Consider the following 14561-nt stretch of genomic DNA (forward strand, 5'->3'; position numbering starts at 1 on the left):
CTGGAGTAGAGAACATGACTCAAATGTGAAACAGATAGAAAGACATTAACAGATTTTGTAAGACTAAAAAAATCCAGCATTCACTTCCATGCAAAATTTTTTTGCTGAAAATTGGGCAATAATCCAGGTTTAGCAACTTGTGGGGTTTTTTTAAAAATTTTATTCAGCATGTATATGACTTTAAAATATTTTCCAAATCATCATCCATTTCCAGAGAGATATTTCTGGCATTTTGTGCTTTTGCTTGATTTTAGACAAACCACATGTTAGTCTATGAGAAAAGTTGCTGCTGCTGCTGCTAAAAAAAAAAAAAATTATCTAAGTCCTGTGTAGCAGTAAGGTGCCAAGAAAAAGGGACTGGTCATTCTGGTCTTTCATATCAAGAGACTAGTGGACCTCTGACTGTGAGTAAATAAGGAATATGTGTTAGAACTGAGACCCAAACTTCCCACAACATCATTCATGTATTTGTTTCTCCTTAAAGCTCTTTTGGACTTAGATTGCAAAATTTTAATCCAGTTAGACTTCTCCTGGGTGTTATTAATGGGATGGGAAACACTGGAGTTAAAGTTAGACCATGGTCCACTTCAAGTCCATTGTGAATGTAAGCTAAAGATAAAAATACCCTCATGTCCTCAGATGACAAAGCCTGGACTGTTCTCTTAGAGGTGCTCATGTTGGTGAAGAACAGTGAGTCTTTATTCACTTCTTATGAAGTCCTGATGTTATTATGAAGGTATCCTTAGAAGACAGCAGGCTCCCAGGTGTCAAAAATCTTTCATACTGTTGCATTTAATCAAAAAACCAGTCTTCAATATGGAAGCAGGTCTGGGGTCTGTACTTTACTGCCTGCAGTTACAATATCTTAATTTTTATTCATCATTATTCATGTTCTGAAAAAAAAACTAACAAACCAACTGCAAGAAACAAAAAAAAGAAAGTTGTTTTGCTTCAGCAAACCTGGAATCTGTCTGTGACTCCTCAGCATATGGCCAGTTGGATATTAATCCTTTCTGCCTATATCCCAGAAGAAAACTGTAACTCTTGTGAACATCATTCTCCTTGCCAGTCATTTGAGTCTCTCTAACTCTTGCCTGTGGTAACCTAAGACCCTCAGGAGTCTCAAACATTTGTAACAGTCCCACTAATGTATGCAAATTACTGAGGCAGTCTGTTGGATGAACTCAGTCTTGGCATTAGAGTACAGGTGAAAATTTTGCTCACCTATTTTCCAAAATCAGAAGAGCTTTCTCCTAAGGAGATCAAAATATATCAGAAGCCTCAGTCTTAATTCAAGCTGTTCTAATACTGATATTAAACTGATGTTAATGCTGATGTTAAACAGTGATAAAGTAGAGAGATTCACAAAATGATAAAGCGTACGAATGTCTGACTGTGGGAGAACTGTACTAGAAAGGCACACACTTATGGCCTGGATTTTTATCTAAAAACTTATAAAGAAGTCAAAACCTGGAAATTTACAGGTACCATGTTTCCAGAAGATACCTCTAACCACTTCTGCCATTATCTTAGCCACCTATATGTTATAATTTTATAATGCAGTTTTGTAGTAGTTGCAGATTGGATCTCATTAATGAAGTTTTAAGCTGAAGGCTCAGCTTTGCAAGGTATTAACTCAAATTGTATTTGAGTATTTCTCTGTACACAGAATAAGCATAACAATAGCAGTGAATTTGATTTGGGGGAAGCTGTCATTGTCAGTTTTGCTCTTGTGTCTGATTATATACTGTTATAAGCAGAGTGTGTGTGTAGACACACCTTAACTTGTGTGACTTCAGATGTCACCTTCACATGGCACTGGGAGGAAAAAACGCCATTAGTGCATTGAGATTGCAATTCTCTGTTAATACTGGTTAAAAATATACTTGACACATAATTAAGAGGGAATTTTCTAGGTAAGTAAAATGCACATCTTCACTTCCAAAGATCTCTGACTAATTCAAAATCTGAAGCCTAGTAAATGTACAAGAATTGACACATTTCTTTGCGTGACTCTAACTCTATTGGTGATAACAAAAGTTTTGTTTATTTAGCTGAAAGGTTGTTTTTTCTCATGCCTGTCTCACTAAAATTTTGAAAGAGAAAACTTACTGAATAGTGGCTATGAATCATTAGTGCTTTGTAGGAGAGCAGCTACATTGATTAGAAATGCTAAAGAGGACTCTATTGAAGAGAAAGATGTCCATGAAGGAACTTTCACCCCTTTTCATTAAGAACATTCAATTTAAGTACTGTCAGACCTTCCTAAATTCCTTGGGTAAACATTGTTAGTAGAGTCTCTCACCAGTCAGGAGATTGCCAGGAAAATGTAGGGAAACTTCAGTATTCTTTAATGAAAGCTTGAAATGTGTGTTTGTTCCGCTTCCATGGCGTGATTAGAAAGTGATTTAGTGTGCCATAAATGTTTGGTCAGTCAAACACAAATGAACATGATGGATGGTGACATTGCACACATTTAACTCATTATGCATTACTCTACAGCAAAATTATTTGTGTAAACAGTCTGCTCAGTGTTAGAAGTAAAACAAACTAAGAAACCTCAAAATATTATATTTGTTCGTGATATTTTCCTTTTGGTTTTAGTAATGTAATATCATATGGAATCTTTTATATTCTTTTTGGCACCAAACGGAACAAAAAGGAAATCAGCTCAAAAAGATTAATGTTCTGTAAACACTCTAAGACAGATAGATTGCACCAAACTATATGCTAAGGGAAAAAAAAACCCACAAAACTTTTCACCTGTAAACTGTATTTTAATAATCCAGTCTACTTATAACATAGACTGTTACTATTGTATTAAAAAAAGGAATTTGAACTCTTTTTTAACTTGCACAGTCTCAGAAAAAAACCTGTACTGTACTGCAATTTCTGTATTGTTTGAATTAGCAAGTGCATACCAGAAGTCTGTTTATATTAAAAACATTGCAAAAAGCAGATATGTGGAATGATAGGCAGAGGTGGTCAAATTTTGTCCCTGTATACAATCCTACAAGCCAAGTTAGTATTGTTGTGTAAATGAATAAAATGTGGAACGTGGCACCCAAGTGTAACAGAGGTCCATGACCAAATTAATTTGTACACCTCATTCCAGATCTGAAAATTATCCAGAGCTGTCTCTATTACCCTCTAAGCTGTTTTGAGAGCAGGAGTGTTTTGTAGGCTCTTTGAGCAGCTTTTGCTCACACCTACACATATACAATGCCCACTTTGCATTCCTTCCTCGTCCAGGCTGAAACACAATAAAGCCACACAGTTTTACGTCAGTTGGGTGCTTACCTACACTGATGGAACACATCAACTTGTTTGCTATTTATTTTTGACCACCTAGGCAGCCTTGGGCTGTTTTGAAGTGTGAAACTAGATATGAATAGGGAATTGCTTGATGTATAGGAGGGCTTTAAAAGGGAAGTGAGAAGGAGATGCAATGTCTTGATTTATTGTGAGGTTCTTCAGGAGGCGGCGTAATAAACTGATTACATGATCTTCCTCACAGGAGGGACCTAAACCAAATATTAAATGTAGCCTGTTGCCAAATACATTTCTCTTCAAAGATCATGTAAAGCTCTTAGTGGCTGTAGTGTTTCTAAACCATTGATTCTAGGAATTTAAACCTGTTGAGGTTTAAAACTGTTTGCTGTATATACATACTATGAGTCCTTGTGATAAGAGTGTACTTGTCTTGGGCTAAAGTCTACCATGGCACTATGTTTTCAGTCAGTCATTTGAGCAGATCAACACCAATCTATTCTTCACCTCATGATTAGATAGAAATCTTGCCCTGTTTTGTATATATGAAACTATTAGAAGTAGAGCCTGTATGCCTTTCCATTCAAATCCATCAAAGTTAGAATCCAAAAAAGAATTAGTTATCATTATATTTCGAGGATACTCTCTCTACCTTGATACACTACAAAATCCTACATTACTATTAATGAGGAAAAGTGCATAAATTCATTTGAGATTAGAACTAATCTGAATTAACGTATTTGATGTTTTATAAAATATACTCTTTTTATACAAATTTTAAAAATCACCCTTGCATACAGAAAGCTGTGGAAATAGTTGACTAAGACTGTAAAGTCTTCATAGTACTAAGAGTATTTGTTAGCTTTGATTTCAGCAGGCAATGGAACTGAGTAAAGAGGAAGCTGATAATTTTTAGTAATTAAGGAAATGCAATTCAAAGACTAAATCTAAGAAGCCTCACTCCATGATATGACCCTAAGAACTGCTTTCAGCCAATTAATTTTCTGTCAGATTTAGATATCCATATGCAAAGGCATAACAAAACTAGACATTCACTCAAGCATTTTGGGTGGGCTGAAGTGGGAGGAATTTGGTAGGTGAACGGGAGGAAATATTTAAACTATACTGCTTCCAATGCACACTTCCTTTTCAATTGCCAATCAAGAATATTCAAGGGATATTAGGAATTAGGACAAGGGGTTATGGCTTTACACTGGCAGAAGGCAGGATTTGATTTGATATTGGGATGGAACTGTGAGGGTGATGAGGCACTGGAACAGGGACCAGAGAAGCTGTGGTTGCCTCATGCCTGGGAGGGTCCAAGGCCAGCTGGATGGGGCTCTGAGCACCCTACTCCAGTGGAAGGAGGGGGGAATGAGGTGGTCTCCAAGGTCCCTTCCAAACCAAACCATTCTATAATTCTGTGGGTACTTTCTTTTTGTTCTCATCTGTTGTTTGACACAGAGAATTTTAACATCCTCAAAGGCTTTGGCCTGTTTTGCTCTTTCCATGGTGGTGATGAGCTGATCTTATTCAATGCCATGGAGCAGACTTTGCATCTGCTTTCACTGTGCTATAAAGAAATTGTATACCCACAATCCTTTCCCTTGCAAAATGCAATGAAAAATCCTAGGTCACAATGCAACTCAAGCATTTGTTCTCTGTCTTGATAGTGATATTTAGATCTTGGCAGAAGAGATTACATGGCATGATCAGGTTCAGATACACTCAATCTCTTTCATGTAACTATTTGTGTCATTACACTGAAAAGCAAATGCTATAAGCAAGATAGATCTTTTGGAGCTACAGAGCTCCTGATAATTACACTGCTGGGTGTAGGGCTGGGCGTGTTAAAGTTTTTCATTTTCTTCTGACAATTCTAATGGTTGTGCTTGCAAGAGCTACATAATTTTTCATATCTCTGTCTCCATGTCTCACTAGGAATTGATTGTATTATGTTAATATATTTGCTGATAACAATATTGTATCTATATATAAAATAGAGGAGAACAGAGGAATATTGTGACTTAAAAAAAGATTCAGATGAAAATTGCATTTCTTCTCTTGGATTGCACTATGTAATTTTCTAGCTATTCTTCATATAGGCTATTGAAACAGTGGATAATTTTTTTCATTACTATCAGGAGACAGCATTGTAGTGTGACTTAGGGAGAAATAACCATGTGTTTGCTGTACCAGAGAGGAATCAGGAAGACACAGACTGAAGTTGTTGTGTTTGGTACCAGGCAGGTGACCATTTATCTCTTTGAAATCACTTCAGGTGGAGAAAAACCAGAAAGATCATCTTTAGTTGACTTATAATTATCTTATAATAATAATAATTGTAATAATATTTTAATAATATTTTATAGCATCCCAAATATCAGCAATTCTTTAAATTATATGATCAACATTTCATGGTATCCTAACAGATCATATCTTAAACGCTCCAATCACTTAATGAAGTTTAATTTACCACTAGCTGGTATCTATGGAGCTTGATCATTGCTTTGTGAATGTTTGGTTTTTTCCATTCCTTTCTTGGTCCTTGACTAAGGGTGAGTATTTAACTATAGGTCTGATCCTAGAGTTCCTTTCCCCAAATAAAAACCATCTGCCTAAAGAAAAGAAAGCATGGGAAGAAAGTAGAAAGGGAGATATGTAATATATTTGTATATTTTTTTCCAACCCCAGGTGGTGTCAATCTAAGAAAAAGCCACAAAACAGACCAAAAGTTACAAACATGCCTTGCTATCATTACTGTTGATTTTTTTACCAAGCCTGCACTTTATCTCTCTTCTGTATATAGAGCTGCTGATCAGCAACATTTGCAAGCTTCCTATAAATAAAAGGGTTATAAAAAATGTGATATGGCTTCTCTGTGTGTGGTGGGGAATAACACAATGCAAATCTCTTTTACTGTCCCATATGGCCTCTGAATGGTGAAACAATTTCTATGGAAGAAATTTCTCCTGATTGTTTGCAGCCCACTTGTCAGGCTGTATATGCCTTGGAACATCTCCATATTGCAATTTATTCTTGCAGTCATTTATATCTCCAGAACTAGAATAACTGATTACTTGGCAGCCTGTCAACAGGAGGAGGGAATAAAACAACAAAAAAAAATCAACCAAAATCAACCAAACAAAAAAGGGCAAAAACAGAACAAATAAAAATACCTAAACCCCCAAACAAGCCCTAAAGAAAACAAAGAAAAAGAGGAAAAAAATCATTGTAACTGACATTTCACCAGATTTCCTAGAAAGTTTCCATCCTCCTTTTCTTTAGAGCATTTTTTGAGAGTGCCTTTTGGCTAGTTTAACATGAGAAGATTGATGAATCCCAAATTAATACTCAGCTTGTGGGATAAAAATTGCAAACTTATCTAAAATACTGTATTAAGTCCTGTCAAAATAGCTCTGGAGTACTGAAATCTGAAAACCTGAAATTTTTTTGGAACAGGTTGCCCAGGAATGTTGTGGATGTCCCAGTTCAGGCAGTGTTCATGGCCAGGTTGGATAAGACCTTGAGCAGCCTGGTCTAGTAAGAGCTGTCCTTCCCATGGCAGGAAGGGTTGGGACTAGGTGATCTTTAAGGTCCTTTCCAACCCTTAATATTCTGTACTTCTACTATTTTTTAAAAAGAGAAAATTGGGAAACTTTTCCTCATCCTCTCCACAACTTTATTTCACCCCATGCTCAATGTGCCTGACAAGAATTCAGTATATTATTTTTGCATATGATACTTGGTTTACAGACTGCAGGGACTCTGTTTTGGATTTTTTCAGCATTCGAGAAAATCCCTTAAAAATAAGCAATGTTAGTTGCCATAACAGTGTACTGACTTTGTGTTAAAATCTGATTCATGTTTAAACAATTGTTTGTAAATTTCAAAGAGAGCTGTGATTTTTACTCAGAACTCTACATGTTTCTTTGGTTTTAGATTGAGGAGGATACGTGGCAGAAATACTACCTGGAAGGAGTTGCAAATGAAATGTATACAGAATATCTGTCTAGTGCCTTTGTGGGTTTGTCCTTCCCTGCAGTTTGTGAGTAAGTAGAAATACATTTAATATGCAGAAGTATTTCCTTTATTGCAAGAGAAATCTAATTATTTTGCATGAGAAGTTTTCACTGTACTGAAGTCCTAATGTTGCTACATCAGATGATGTTTAATAAAATAAACATTAAAGTGATCACTGCATGGTGTATCTATATTGTAATGCCTGGTTTCAGGGCAGATTTCTAATTAAGGGATTGTAAATGAGAGCATAAATGTTTTTGGTATTGAACAAACTCATCAGCAATCTTTTTAAATTGAGTTATTTACTCACAAGCATTATCCTATTATTTTTCTAATGATTCCCATTCTTTGAATAGTGATGGTCAGGATGTCCATCGTGGCTTGTGTTCAATTCATTAATTTAAACAGATGTCATGGAGTCATATAAGCAGTGTGGCACCCAGAGCTCTGTGGAAGTGGTTGCAAACCACTTGAAACAAGTGAAATGTCAGAGAAAATAAGTCTATTCAGTTATGAGAAAGAAGCATGTAATACATAACTGCAGCATAAGCCATGTGACAACTTCATTTCTGGAGACTGAAAAATGCTTATATTTATCCTAGAATGAGTCTGTGGATGAGACATTTGTATGCATAAGGTTTGTATAATAAATACTCTCTCCACACAATCAGGTTAGTTTAGCACACTCGTATTTCCTCTTCAGTTGGTATTGCTCTTCATTCCAGCCTTTCAGAAAGGTCACCACAAGGGCTGTGGACAGGAAAATAGATGAAGAAGTAAAATACCATCTCTGATGTAAAGGAGGATGAGTATTGTTCTACTACTCTAATTCCCCACCTTTCCAGTTTCTACAGGAGCAAAAACATGGCATAAGAATGAGGGGGAAACAACTGTTAGACAAATATTATCCATTTAGAAATTGTCTGGGATGTAGCTATGGTAGAGCCCAGTCTTCAATTTGCTGGTAAAGTTAAGGGGTTTTCAATCCATCCTCCTACAATGTCAGCCAACCTGTGTTGAGTTTACTGAGGGGAACAGTTTTTTACTGTGGGTACAAAAGTTTGTGTGGATTTCTTGAAACAGGAAATCTCATAACATAATTCAGAAATATGTATTGTATTCAAAATGAACAGTAGTTTGTCCTGTTAACACTAGCTACAGTAATGAAATTTAAATCTCCACACGAGACCATTTTCAAATGTGTCAAATTTCTACATAAGTTTGTAGGAGGATGTGACTGAGACTGTATTTTATATAAAACTGACATTTATTTATCTGTGCTGGTAGAATGGAGGTAAAATAATCAATAAAAAGAGGTGCTTATTGAGATTTAGAAACCTATCTAAACTTTGGAACTCGTCTCAAGAGTTGGATTATCTGAAACATTAGAAAGGTTTCATTCATTTCATTAGAAATGTTAGCTAGTTTAAGTAAAACAAAAAGATTTATATCAAATTTTCCAACACACTGATAACTCTGTTAAAAGCACATTGAAAATTAAAATTTAGTGTTATTTATTGAGTTTAGTGCATAGATATTTTCATTAGTGTAAGAATTGACTGCTCAATTTCTAGAAAAACCAAAGGACAAGGACAGCAAAATGTCCATTGCATTGATTTGTAAAGGGGAAATTGAATCAGTGGATAGGCTTAGTGTGTTCAGCTACTTGTGAAATACACAGGCTTTGAGAACAGGTTTTGTAGTGTAGCTTTTAAAATTGATGCAGCCAATGACATTTCAAAAGTCTGAAATTAAATTAAATGTTCTGCTTCCTCAGGTTATTTGTCATAAATGCAAGTCCAGGAATGTGATCCTTTTGTAAATAGGCTGCCCTACAGTCTGGATAACAAAGAACGTGCAGAGACAGTGAGATTGAGACACTCAGTATTGCTGAAGAATTTCAAGTTTTTGTTGTCAACATTAGGGTGAAGAATTGGATGGAAACAGAAGTTAATATTGGTTTGCAAGTTCTGTTTATAGCTCCGTGCGTGTATTGTGTGAACATATTCCAACCAATATATTTTTAATATGTGAATGTAGTTCCTGGCATTCTGTGCCCCTGGATATTGCTGGACCAGGTGTGGATGATGTTGATTGAAGATAAACTAACCAGTCTGTTTCCCACTAGTGCAGAGCCTTCTAATATTTAGTAATGTAAGGCTAACCATCACCCAGGTTTTAGGCCTACCATCCTCTATCCAGAAATTCATCCAGAATTTTCCCAACGAGCCAGCATGTCTCTGGATTGACACTGGACCTAGTGGTGGGAGCAGCTGCCTGTGGGTATGGGATGTGTGCTGCTGGCTGTGAGCAGGGTCTGACTCCTGCACTCTTCTCTCGCTGCAGGCTGGTGTTTGCCAAGCTGAAGCTCCTAATGATAGCCATAGAGTACAAGTCGGAAAAGCGCGAAAGCAGGTACGTCCCGCGCCGCCAGATGGGGAGCTTCTCAAATGCACTGGCAAGAACTTTGACTGCTTTTTTTTTTTTTTTTTTTTTTGTCCAGAATGAACATAGCTATTCTTTGAAACATTTCAGAATGTAATTAGCATGCCATTGCATTGCAGCATTTCACGTAGGACTGGAAGGGACGTTTTTCTGCCCTCCCTAAAATTAACCCAAGTCAGAATGTTTACTAGAAAGGGCAATAGTACATATATCTTGTGTCTAGGAGTGATTTTACTTATGGAAAAGCTTACAATTTTTGTGTTTATAGCATATCACTTTTAATCAGAGAACTGAAAACAGAAAAGTGGAAAACAGATGTGATACCAAAATTAATTTTGGCTATATGTATTCTCAAAATACATATTTCATTTAAATTAGTTTGGAAGAACCAGCTTAGATATGATACATGATAAACAAATATAGGGTAAACATAATATTTAAATGGTATCTGTTCTGACAAAACTTACATGAATAAAATAATGAAACTGGAAAAGATTAGTTTAGCCTTGAAATTACCAATCAACTGGCTAATTCTGTCAACCAAAAAGAAAAGAAAAATTATTATTTTTAGTACAGAGTCACAGATGGGAAGTGTTTCTCACAATTTTTTTTTGTGCAATGGTTCATAGAAACCTGATTGAACATCAGAGTCAATCTTCCATCAACTTGTCCATCACTTCTTTAAACAACATTCATTTTTGTGCACCAAAATGTTATAAATGTTCTCTGCAACTTGTGGAGGGTCATATAATAAAAATATCGCAGTTTGAGGAATTTGATTTTCCCTGTTCAAACTTATGTTTTGTACTACTATAGTAAACCCAAAGTGATACATACTAGTTCATCTTCTTTTTGGCCATCAATTGTCTTTTAGTGGCCAAAGGGCACTTTAGAGGACAATTGCTTCTTCTCACACAAGAATCAATTCTATCAATTGAACTTATTCTACAGTTTCGGAGGTTTTTAAAGTTTAAAACTTAATACTAAGTTTCCTAATTTTTCTTTATTGGAAGAATCTTTAAAAGCTGTCTTAGACATTGGGCATGGAAAAGGCAGTGTTGCAACTATTTATGAGTATTGCCATGCCCTACAGTTGATTTTGCTGGATTCTCCCATATGTTATAAAATGAAATGTAAAGTGGTGTATGTATATCATTTTTTTTCACACTACACTGATTAAGAAATCCTTTTTTTTTTACTATCGGATTTTTTTAATGCTGTATATGGGTCCTTAGGACTCTTAAAATACTTTTCCATTGAAAGACCTCATTCTGCATTGGCTAGTGTAAAGCAAACAATCTATTCTTCTGTCTATGAACAGTTTATTTCTTGCTAGAAAAAGGAAAATGAGATAGTAACAGCAGTGGAACAATTTACTGGATTTTGTGTCTTCAGTATTAAGAAATATTTGGTTTCTGTTTTTCTCCTGACAATTATTGGCCAGCTTTATATTGCCATTACTTCAGTTGTCATTTACTTACATAAATGCTTATACTGCAGTCTCTTGCAATAATAACAGATTGTTCTTGGCTTCCATATCATTCTTTGCGTTAACTTCAGTGGGAGTTGGATTGAGTTTTTAATCAAAAGGTGATGCAGAGGATTCCACAAAAAGTAACAGTGTGATACAATAGTATATTTCTTACTTAAAGCCACACAGGTAACAGTTTACAATAATAATCATAGTAGGTCAAAAAGAGCCTAAAATTGCTGGGAGCAATACTAAAAAAGGGGTATTAACAGATGGATTTCTTGAATATGTATGTAACCAGGAGGGCATTTAAGGTAGTTAGTCAGATTTTCTTATAACCCGGATCCACAGTAATACCTGCTGATTTTATTAACCAGTGATAATTTCCTAGTCATTGTTTGATCAATCACAGAGCTACTTGCAGGATATCTTTACTGTTCTACTTGTTCCTGTGCTCTTCAACTCAAATACATTAACTAAATATTTGTTGGTTTCTGATCCTTTAGTCAGATCAGAAAGGTAATACAACAAAACTTCAGTTTCTCACCTCCAAAGTAAACTTGTATTTCCATGCATCTTATTAAATGAAAAGGTAGGGAATTAAAAGTTAGAATAACATCATTTAGAAGCATGAGCTCTTTTTGAACAATGTAAATTTGTCAGTAATATTTGTTGATGCTGAGATTAGAAATACTTTATTCTGCTCATATCCAAATTTCTTCCTGGTAATTCTTCATAAAGGTGAAATGGGAACAGACTATTGATATTCTTTGAAGCTTTCAGTCTTTATGAGTGTGACAAAAAGTAGATACATGATGATACTATTTTATAATTATATTTTGCATTCATATTTTATAAAACTATTACAGAGGAAATTTTATATAATTTAAAATTTAGAGAAACAATGTTAAATATAAATAAAAATTTAGAACATGATGTGGATGGCACCCTTTCATTAGGAGCTAATACTTCCTGCCATAGCTGAGACAGGTCTCAAATCAGTGTTTTCAGAAGCAGAGGAAATTTTCAAAGCATTCCTCCTACTTAAAGAATAAGAAGATCTTACTTCCAACTGTTTAATTTTTGTCACTAGTCATAATAAAGTGTCTCTATAATTAAATTTTATACCAGATTTTTTTCTTACACAGGGAGTTTCCTGTTAAGATCAGTTTCATTTGCCTTCATGACTTTGCACATGGAGCTCAAGCAATGACTAAGATTCAGACTAAGTAATAATGTGACGGTATTCTAAGTTTCCTGATCCCCTCTTTAAATTTGCAGTTCAGTCTTAAGGACTGAGGCAGACTTTTATTTGACTGTTAATATCTTTGTTAGGTGTAGAATGGCATAAATACTAATTTATCTCTACATGTTTGTTTTTTTGTCGAGGCAGTCACCTAGATTCTAGTTTTCTAAACCTTTCTGATTTACAGTCAAATTCTGTTAACTCCAATGTAGGGTATTTGAAATCAATAGTAATTGAAAATTATCAGAACTCTATCCAAGCTAATATTGCTGTACGTGTCATTGGCAACTGAGCTTCCTGCCTGCAGGTGTTTATTTTCTTCTTTTTTGTCTGACTATTAATAAAGCTACACAAAACAGAAAGCATACCTTGATAACAAGTTTTGTTAGTATAGGTAGGTAATTAATGACAATTATGATTTTACAGGATTGCTTAAAAGCAGATATTCAAGCCTAATATAAATATGATATATGCATATTGGTATTCATATATAATGGATAGAGTATCTAGAGTGTATTTAGCTTTTTAGGCAACTGCTTCTCATCATGTTATCTTAAAGATTAGTTAAAAAAAAACCCAAGATTAAATTTTTTAAACCTTTGCATTTATAAACTTGATAATGTTTAAATTATTTCTCAGCTAAAGAAATTTCTGAGTTTATAAAACTCAGAGTGTTTCCGACCAGCTGCTAAAGTTTGCACTCTGGTAACTCCAGCTGACACTATGAGTTAACCATTCCTTTATCTCTAATTGGTTTCTGGGAGTGTTATAACCCATAATTAAGAACAGGAAGCACTTAAATGATTTCTTGTCTCCCTGATGCAAGCCAAATACTATTGCTTAAAAAATGCTCTTAGCTCATTTGGAGAGGCTTTGCTTTTTTGTAGAAATATGCAAAGGAAACATGGAGAACATGAACCTGAAAATATTGCAATATTAAATATATAGCAAAAAAATAACAGTTCAAAATTCAGACATTCAAACTTATCATCTGAAATCCCTTTTAGAGAGATTTCTGCCTTCCTTTTCCCCCTGTGTTTTTATTCTTTATAACTAAGCAAGAAGGAAAGCCTAACCAGAATTCTTCCCTCCTGCTCCCCATTTATACTCCTCCTGTAAAATTTTCTCTTTGTCTATCCATATATTTGTTCTCATTCTCAGCAGAAAAACCTTTAAGCCTTGAAGACTTTTAAATGAAGGGTTTTTTTGCTTTTGCTTTGGTGTCAGTTGATTTCTTATCCAAGTGTTTGATTTGCAATTTTTTTCTTGTCGTTTGCAGAAGCCGAAAGCGGTATGCCCTCTTCGTTACCTTTCCTTCCAACCTCAATCCTACCTTCACTCCTTCTAACTTCAGGACTAATTCCTTGCCAAGAACACAGGAAGATAACATCTTTGTCTATCTTTCTCTGTATATACACACACATATATACCTATATATATTAATTTATCTATGTGTGTGTGTGTATATATATATCTGTGTGTATATTTATATATAAGCCCCCTAATCTCAAAGAGGAGAGAGAGAACAGCATTTTGTCTCTCTAGTGTTTCTTGTGTCTCATGCACTAACTTCTTTGCAGGAAGTAAAAAATAAAGCAGGATTAGTTTTTTAGGCTTTTTTCCCCCCTTTGTGGAGTCATTGGTGTACCAGATTGTTGCATTTGAAAAGCAGATTTTACTGTTTCTCCTGTCCTCATTTTGACTGTATCATGACGATGTATATTTCGTCTTTACCAGCCCTTGTGCTGCCATATTGTTTTCATTTTCACACCTCCATTTATGTCCTTCTTTCCCCAGAGTCTTCCTTCAAAACACGTCTTTCTTACAATATAGTAGTTCATGTTCTCTTGCAGTGTCATCTTCCATTAACAACCACCAAGTATTTGTTTCTTTGCATTTCTGCTCCTGTTTTGAGTCCAGTTACTCATAATACAGTACTCATTACAGCTATTGTACTGTTCCAGTGTAAGTGCCATGGGTAGTTGGTATTATATGTCCCATTCATTTAATGACATTTATTAATTCATTTATGAAGATGTTACTAATGTATTTTTTCTCAGCTTTGGGGTTTTTTTTGAGATGACATGTTTTGCATTTTCTTTGGTG

General features: G+C 35.1%; 1 protein-coding gene across 14 annotated transcripts in view; it reads left to right on the top strand.

The window, feature by feature from the left end:
* Nucleotides 1-14561, top strand: part of KCNMA1 (potassium calcium-activated channel subfamily M alpha 1) — a 421118-nt gene that overhangs the window by 297529 nt on the left and 109028 nt on the right. For all 14 annotated transcript variants that reach the window (XM_079312583.1, XM_079312582.1, XM_079312580.1 and 11 more), the window contains 2 exons: nucleotides 7213-7322; nucleotides 9640-9708. In XM_079312583.1, the coding sequence (XP_079168709.1) occupies nucleotides 7213-7322; nucleotides 9640-9708 (179 nt within the window). The remainder of the gene's footprint in view (nucleotides 1-7212; nucleotides 7323-9639; nucleotides 9709-14561) is intronic.

The sequence above is a fragment of the Erithacus rubecula genome (genome assembly GCF_903797595.1).
Source record: "Erithacus rubecula genome assembly, chromosome: 9".
Lineage (NCBI taxonomy): Eukaryota > Metazoa > Chordata > Aves > Passeriformes > Muscicapidae > Erithacus > Erithacus rubecula.